This window comes from Simochromis diagramma, unplaced genomic scaffold, assembly GCF_900408965.1.
Source record: "Simochromis diagramma unplaced genomic scaffold, fSimDia1.1 OVJJ01000646.1, whole genome shotgun sequence".
NCBI lineage: Eukaryota > Metazoa > Chordata > Actinopteri > Cichliformes > Cichlidae > Simochromis > Simochromis diagramma.
Genome location: NW_024387279.1, coordinates 3,546,135 through 3,554,808, shown reverse-complemented (window position 1 = coordinate 3,554,808; position 8,674 = coordinate 3,546,135). Strand labels below are relative to the sequence as shown.

The window sequence follows — 8,674 nt, the reverse complement described above, 5'->3', positions numbered from 1 at the left end:
AGCCGGCCTGGCAGCTGAACACATTCAATAATTCTTTGAAAAACTGAGATGAGGAAGTGGGAAGTTGAGTTGTGCCTGGTTCTTGTGTGGTACTTACTGTAAATTCATGCAAGGAACTAAAACACAGACATACCTGCAAAACAAGAGGACAAACTTTCAAGGACATAAAGTTCTTCAAACAATACCAAGCTTTACAGTAGTTGACTTAGTCTGTCTTTAAAATCTCTGATAATCTTTAACTTCTACACTGTTAGTCTTTTGTGAAGAAATGATAAGGGAGTGGAATGAAATTCAATAAAGGGACATTGCAAACAGCATGTTTGCTTATTGTTGCTGGGTGAGTTTCTTTGAGAAGCTCAGTTCCTGATTAAGTAAGTGAATTAGAGCGCATGTGATTCTCTTCCTCTTTCAGTCTGACTCTTTGGCTACGCTGGCACATCGTCTGAGAAAGGGCAAGCTACGTCTTCCGGACGAACTGTTGCTTCAGGTAAGAGTGAGTGTGGGTTAAATGTATATGACAGCAATGTTTTGTAATGCTTAATCTCAACACAGATGGTGCAGGCAGTTAACACAGATCTCTCAAAGGGTAAAATCTGAAAGGGTACGTGGCTACTCTACTGCAAAATAAGTTATATTTAGTCTCTCGGTGTGCTTTGGTTGTTGTTATAAGGTTTGACTTGTAAAGACTTGTTATCAGTTGAGCAAACTAGTGTTGCAACTCAGGTTAAGACAGATGTGGTTTGTATTGAGTGCACCATCTCTGAGTGTTGAAAACACTGAGATCTGCATTCAGATGAAACATGAAACATACTTGAGCCAAACTGACAACATTGAGGATGCTTTTTTTTTCACTGGGTATAAAGAAAGGTTTTGGTTTCTAGTGTGGGCTGTAAAAACCAAATGATCTTCAATAAAACAACAAAAACAATCCACATTCTTCAGACAAACACACTTTACATCACATTATCATATTTTAGACTTGCACAGAGTCCAGATCTGCCATCCACACATGCAGTGTACTAAAGTTCAAGCAAAGTCAGCAGCAAGAGTGAAGTATGAGTTAGAAACGGTCAGCTTTATTTTGGTTTAGTGGGGAGAATGACACGCTGTAGACAAAAAGCATGTAACTGCTCTGGTTTAAAGCTGTATGCACATCTAGCTTGAAACACGCAGTGCTGGTAAAGATGGTGGACCATCTTTATGCCCTGACAATCAGCCTAGGTTGATATAGCTCAAGCTCACCCTGCTGACCTCTCAGGGGACATGTGGTTTCATGTGAAGCAATGACTGTTAGCTCTTTCAATGAAGCATGAAATAAACCCCTTTATACTTCTCCTCCACTGCATAGTATTTCAGTAATGTTGTATTTGTACATCTTCTTTAATTTCTTTCTTTCCAATCTTTCTTCACAGTACTGCTCTGTCTTCTGTTGCTCTTGCATAAACAGGAATTTTGCTGATGTTCTTGTCCTTCTTTTCCAGCTGCTGAGATGTTCCTGTGCTGTTGGCTGGTTCTGGTGGCTCTCATCCCCACAACCTTAAGCACCAATCCTGGAGTAAAGGTCAGGCTGACAGAAAAGGGCATTGAATATGGTAAGGTTTGTGTAAAAATGCTTCATTTTTAGAAAAGCACTGATTTCTCCAGGATTTGTTCATCAGATTCTTTTTTTCTTTGGTTGTTCTTAGGCAGGCAACTGGGCATGGCTGCCATCCAGCAGAAACTCGGATCAATCAAAATTCCAGACTTTTCTGGGACAGAGAAGGTGTTTCTGATTGGAAAGGTTCAGTATAGTTTGTCAAAGTAAGCCACCAGATTTTTTTTCTTTTACATGTGTTTAGATTCTGTAGCAAACTGTTATTTTGTCCTTTTCCTTCTTTAACAAAAACACATTAATTCCTCCAGTATCCACATAGTTAATGTGGGCTTACCAAAGTCTTCAGTGGACCTGGTGCCAGGGACTGGAGTCACACTGTCTATAGGTGATGCCTTCATCAGTCTGAATGGAAACTGGAGGGTCAAGTACCTGCGAATAATGTGAGTGAGGTAACATCTCTTCTATAGGGAAAATAATTTGGTTGCTTAAAAATATAATATCTGATATCCTTTTTATTTTACTAGAAAGGACAGCGGGTCTTTTGATTTGGATGTGAATGGTCTCAGTATCGCTACGACCATCTCCATCAAGAGTGACGAGACAGGCCGACCAGCGGTCAGCAGTGACAGCTGCTCAGCCACTGTTGGAAGTGCAAAGGTCAAGTTTCATGGTGGAGCGAGGTGAGAAACCCAGCTGTGAGGGAGAAGGGTTTTACTATTTTACTACATTTTCTTGACAAATGGCAGAATTTCTCTAAATCCTGCTGTTATTGTTTTTGTTTGTCTTTTGTTAGCTGGCTGTACAATCTCTTCACAACATTTATTGATAAGGCTCTGCGCAATGCACTCCAGAAACAGGTGAGAGCAAATCAGCTACTTGCAGCAGAAATCCAGCTCATGCAACTGACCAGAAGTGTCTGCTAGTGCACAGTGTCTCACATTATCTTTTACTCTGAAGTAGAATGAATATATAATATAAAAGGTGCATCTACAGATGTGCCAAGCTTCACTGTTGCTCATGTGCATTGATTAATTAATTTTTTCCACAACTGCTCTTTTGTTTGAAACATTCACCAAATGTTTAATTTTGAAATACCGCTGTGAGCCTTTAATGATGACTTTCTTCGATACAAACCACTGTCTCCAGATTTCTTCCTGAAAATAAGGTTCTTCTTTTCACTACTTGCTGTTGCAGATCTGCCCCCTGGTGGCTGATGCAGTATCTGATTTAAACCCTCAGCTGAAAACTCTCAATGGTAAAGTATCCTGTTTAGTTACTCAATCAGCTGTTTCACTGGTGATGAACACATGAGTGAGCTTCTGTCTCTATGCAGTCTTAGCCAAGGTGGACAAGTATGCAGAGATTGAATATTCCATGGTATCGTCCCCGACTGTTTTAAAGTCCTCGATAGAGCTGAGCTTGAAGGTAAAGAATTATGCAACACTACATTTTTACAGGAATCTAAAGATATCATTTTATTATTTTTAAAAAATCTGGAGCATTGTTTTCTGGGTCTTCTTTCTCAGGGGGAATTTTACAACATCGGGAAGCATCAGGAGCCTCCGTTCTCACCAGCGGCCTTTTACCTGCCACCCCAGAACAACAACATGTTGTACATCGGCATGTCTGCCTTTACTGTCAACTCTGCAGCCTTCGTCTACAACAATGCTGGAGTCCTCAGCCTGTCCATCACTGACGACATGGTAAACTGCTGCCTCCTGAGTCTCATACCTTCTTTTCAGGGCATCAAACTGATCTCTAACCTTTCTCACTTTGTCGTGCCAGATACCAAAAAGCTCTCCAATCCGACTCAACACCAAAACGTTTGGAGCCTTTATCCCACAGGTGACAACACAATTTGGTATATTTAAAGTATAAATGTTTGGTAGCTTGTCATCTGAATTTCTTCTTTCTTTGCCAGATTGCTAAGCAGTTCCCAGGTCTGATGATGAAGCTGCTGGTGAAGACAGTGAAAACCCCCACACTGACCTTTGAGCCCAACAACGCAACAGTCCAGGCCACCACCACAGTGACGGCCTTTGCCATCCAGCCCAACTCTACTCTGTCGCCTCTTTTTGTCCTGAACTTGGTAAGTTACCCAGCTGATATGATTTTAAATTGTCTTTGTGGTTTTAGAAAACCATCTGAAATGAACCACCATTGCCTTGACAGGAGGCCAGCGTGAGTGCCCGTATGTTTGTCAGTGAAATGAAATTGGCTGCAGCTGTCACCCTCAACAAGTGAGTTAACTGGCAAAGAAAAATAGGGCCGAGAGGTCTTTGTTAAGATGAACATCACGTTCTAATTTAGTCTAATTTGCACAGAATGGATCTGACCCTGGACAAAAGTAATGTGGGAGACTTTCAGGTAAGAAGTGCGTTTCTATACAATAACAGTCTGAACCATCAGCAACTCAAACTAACCCTACATCTAACCTACAGGTGGGACCACTGGAAAATGTCTTTCAAGGGGTCCTCAAATTGGTGGTGATACCTGCTGTTAATGGTGAGTTCATCCTCACTTTGAACTCTAAAGAGGATTTTTCAACAAAAGTTCCAAAAAGGATTTCCATTTGCATTTTCTCAACGCTTCCAAAGTCCTGGGGAATATTATACAAACAACTTGAAGGACCTACACAGAGCATACAATGAGCTTTGCAGACGAATGTTTAAATACTTGAGTTTAATACTGACACTGGGCAATGACTGTAACGTGGAATAACCACTCCTGACTTCACAGTCAATGATGTCTCCTGCAAATCGTTGTCATTACTTTTTACTTGAAAAATCTCTTGGGCCTATCCAACTAGCAAAATCCACATCTTCATGTCGAGCCAGTTTGGGACAGCAGTAGAACAGACCATAAAAAGCTGCTGTGCAGACCCAAAAGCTCTGCCAGGGTATGTAGTTGAAAACATTGCATAGTTATTACCAGTGCATTGAGTAAAACAGCCCTCCAGAAATGTACTGCTGATGTATATCCACTGTGTGGGTACTGGTAGGCACAACGTAGCAGAGACGTGTGTTTGTTTTTTAAGAACAGGTCCTTCTTACGTGGTTTAGTGCTGCTGTAAATGATGTTCATCAGCAAGATGCTGTAGCCACGTTGCTTATATGTGCTTCTCGTATTCTTCTATTCTTTCTCTGTCTCTGTGCGACAGAGAGACGGGAGGCGCTGGGTAGCTTGGAGATTGTTTGGGATAAGTAAGCAGGGAAGTTGGATAGTGCAGTCTTCCCAATGAGCCAATATGTCGCTGCCATTTAGGGACTACCACACTTATTTCACAATGAATGAAATTCACCAGTGAACTTACTTTAGCATATTCCACAGTTCGCCCACTCTCACCTCATCAAACAGCCACAAAGGTTTTTGTGCTCGAATCACAAACTTTCCTCAGCAATCACCTTACTCTGGATTCCTGCAACTGATTCTTCTTCCTCAAAGTGAAACTGTAGAGTCACCGTCCCTGTTCTGATGCAGTGAAAGAGACATGCAACTCTGCCCTATGAGAAAACCTTGAAAGAAAGATTAAGCCTAATTAAAATCTGGTCAAGTTTTTACTTCTAGGTGGAGTTGCAGAAATGTGTGATTGTAACTTGAACATCTCCATGACTGGATTGGATTTGTAAACTCACTGATTTTCCTCCTAAAGTGTATTTTAATGTTGTATTTCAGTAGATGGCAGTAGATCCATAGATTCCAAAACATGAGCCGTCTAATACAAGTACTTCCTATTAACAATAGGCCACTTATAAGACTGTGAAAGTTGATCTAAAATTATGAATCTTACTTCACAGCCCAACTTGCTAAGGGATACCCACTGCCCACAATTGGAAAGATGAAGCTTATGAACACCCAGCTTGATGTGCTGAAGGTCAGAGATACTGATAATGTGTTTGATAAGTTTGTTTAAGCATGTTTGTGAGCTTAGTGCTTTTTGTTTATGACATGAGATCTAATTAGAAATCTTGACATTTCTAAGAGAGATTTTTTAACTCAAAGCTGTGAACTGTTCCTTCTAGGACTACATCCTGATTGGGACAGATGTTCAGTTCAGCTGAACTGCACTCCTGAAAACTCCCAGGAGTCTTTTCTGCATTCTGGCGTCCTTCCATGAAGACACAATTACAGTCAGAGTACGATAATCTGGCAGAAATTCCACTAAAACCCCCAAAACAAAAAACAAACAAACAAACAAACAAAACAAATGAGAATGAGTATTACTTCTGTCTGATGACTGTTTGGACATCATTTGATTTTTAAAATATATATTATATATTTTCTATGCATTGATTTTGTGAACTTTTGTGATAGGTATATAAACAGTTGATACCGACCTAATCTTTTCTTCATTATGACCTGAAACCAGTGGCTCAGCCCATAAACTCATCAGGAAGGTTTGTACTGATGTCAAGGGTATGATTCAGTGGTCCATTTTGTTTAGGAAGATCCTGAGTGAGTGAAGCAACCTGGAAGTCTCTACATGATGGCCATAGCTTCAGAAGGGTTCAGAACATTGTAACAGTTACAAAATAATCGAACATACTAACACAGTCCTGTTAATAGCAACATTTGGACAGGCATTTCACTTTTATTGTTACAGATTCAATAATATCTGTGATAAAAAAGTAACTTCCTGTATGCAGATTACTGAGATCACTTTATTTCTGCTGTGTTTCATTAAAATAAGAGTGTTATTGAGGTGTGTGTGGTTCATCTCTAAATACTGATCATAGAAAGTTAGTGTTTTAAAAAAAGAGTCAAGTTTGGGGGGTTTAGGTTTGAGCTAAAGCACACATCCATTCTAATAACATCTCCACCTCTCACGCCAAATAAATCAACTCATAGGAATAACTTTCACAGCCACAATACACATGGCATAAGACCAGCCCCCCACTTCTATCCACAACTTTAAAAACTGTCACAATGGGAAACTCAGATGTGTGAATATGGACAGAAAGACAGAGACAAACCTCAGTTTTTCACTAATTAGCAGTTAATAAATTCACTGATCTACAATGGTTTTTATACCACTGTGTTAGCAAGCCTTACCTCCCTTTCTGACATATTTAATCTAAGTAATCGATAATGAGTCAGAGTCACATAATGAATCAAATATATTTACATATTCAGCACCAAACAGTTTATAATAATTATAATAATTATATATAAAAATATAAAAATGTTTATCATGTAGTTCACAGAGGCAGGAAGCTTTCTGTCCTTCTCTTGGAGAAATTTGCTATTACACTAGAGCGCATTAGCAGGTTTCAAACTGCATTAACACACATATTACTGTGCATAGTGTTTTACCAGACATGTTTCAACAGGCATTCTACACTGTAAACAAAATCTGTAATTTACCAGAACTTTTTAAAATATATTTTTTCAGAAATTTCCTGTTATTTTTAAATACATGAAATATCATTGAATTACAAAAAAGACGTGAATTAACATGTCGAATGTACAATAACGTGAAAAATTGCACCTGTAAATACAGATGATTTATTTGCATATGTTTTTGTAATTTTACATAGATTTGCTTGTTAATCAACTTCTATGTTGTGTAATTTTGTGTTGTTATGGCTATGTAACATCAGAAAGTATTAATAGACTGTCAATTGGTAGGTATATTTACAGTAATTTCACAGTCTGTTTTATAATAGTCATGTATCTTTTGTCATTATTTCCCCTAAATTGGTAAAATTATAGAAAAGTAATAATAACAGAAATACATATTTTATATTATTCTTAAGATAGTCACAAAATAAAGTGAAGTGAGATTAAAGGCTTGCATCATTAAAATACAATCAATAGCATTTTAACCCTTTCACTCATTGTGGTCACTACAGTGGACAGCTATTCAAAGGCTGTTTTTTTGTATTTGTATCAGTGTTGATGGTATACTTGCACATAAACCACTACATTAGACACTGATGTGCACTCGTTTGTCAATTTCATAAATTAAAACACATGTTGTCCACCTAAGTGGACATGTAAAAAACTCTTCGAAAAGTACATTTTAAAAAATGTAGTCTTTTTTTCATGCCTAAAGATGAATAAAAGTACTTAAGAAAAAAATCTTGATTGAGGTTGTCATAATTCATGCATGACAGGTTTAAATTGAAACAACACAAAACACTGCAAACCACAACACAATTAAATATAAATTATAATATGAAAACAAAAAGAACATGCATATTCTCTGTCATATGGGCCCGCATGAATAAACTTTCTGAATCCTTTATCATCTGCAACTGAAAATAGTTGTGGATGATTGCTATACCTTTCTAATGTGACGTTGTTGTCCCTGGCTCTTTCTCTCTCTCTCCCTCCCGCTCTGTTCCTGTGCTACTGAGTGTAACTACCGCCCTTCCCCCCTCTTCCCAGCTTAAAGCACAAGGCTGCATGCTGAGTGAAGCGGAAAAAAATTGCGAGAGAGAGGGTGAGAGAAAGAAAAAAAAACCCACGGCTCCCGATAAGGAGCTGGCTTGCGTTGTTCACATCAAAGAGCCGGGTCCAAGAGCCATTTTGTTCGCGACCGACCCATCACTATTGTTTAGCAATCTTATAGACGAACTAAAGAAAATGGAGAACAAAAAAAGGAAAGGAGGTGCAGAAAAATTAGGGCCAAAAAGAAACAAGCCCTTCAGGCAGACGCTGCCAAATGTGTAAAAATAACTGAAGTGTTTGGCGGTAGCTATGGCATAGCTTCCACAGATTTAGCAACATCAGCAAGTGGTGGAGGCCAGCAGGTGGATAAGGGAAAGGGGAGGCAAGAGGACCCGAGGCGGCCGCCGGTCATAGTGGCAGAGGAACTGAAGTTATGACCTGCTGTCTATCTGTGTCAGATATAAACCAAGTTTAGTTGTAGTTTGTTTTCGTTGTGCTGACTTTTTACAGTCGCTTAGAATAACTGGTACTGCGTACTAGCTAGCATGACAGAGTTTATATACTGCTGGGCGGGTGCTATGAAGTTACTGATGGTAAATTTTATTTTATGCTTAAGGTTAGTTTCTCAAACTCCTCAAAATCTTAACAAATTGTGCCAATCCTTACATGTTGCACCAGGCTGATTTA

The 8,674-nt window shown here is 39.1% G+C and overlaps 1 protein-coding gene across 1 annotated transcript; it reads left to right on the top strand.

Annotated features, from left to right (window-relative positions):
* Positions 1-393: 393 nt before the first annotated feature.
* On the top strand, positions 394-6,295 carry LOC120715902 (bactericidal permeability-increasing protein-like). The gene is made up of 16 exons (XM_040003159.1): positions 394-487; positions 1,482-1,592; positions 1,686-1,800; positions 1,903-2,034; positions 2,119-2,274; positions 2,388-2,451; positions 2,789-2,849; positions 2,928-3,019; positions 3,121-3,297; positions 3,380-3,439; positions 3,516-3,683; positions 3,767-3,834; positions 3,919-3,961; positions 4,036-4,099; positions 5,392-5,468; positions 5,617-6,295. Exons 2-16 carry the CDS (start codon positions 1,490-1,492, stop codon positions 5,653-5,655), a joined length of 1,419 nt encoding a protein of 472 aa, XP_039859093.1. The 5' UTR covers positions 394-487; positions 1,482-1,489; the 3' UTR covers positions 5,656-6,295.
* Positions 6,296-8,674: the final 2,379 nt, after the last annotated feature.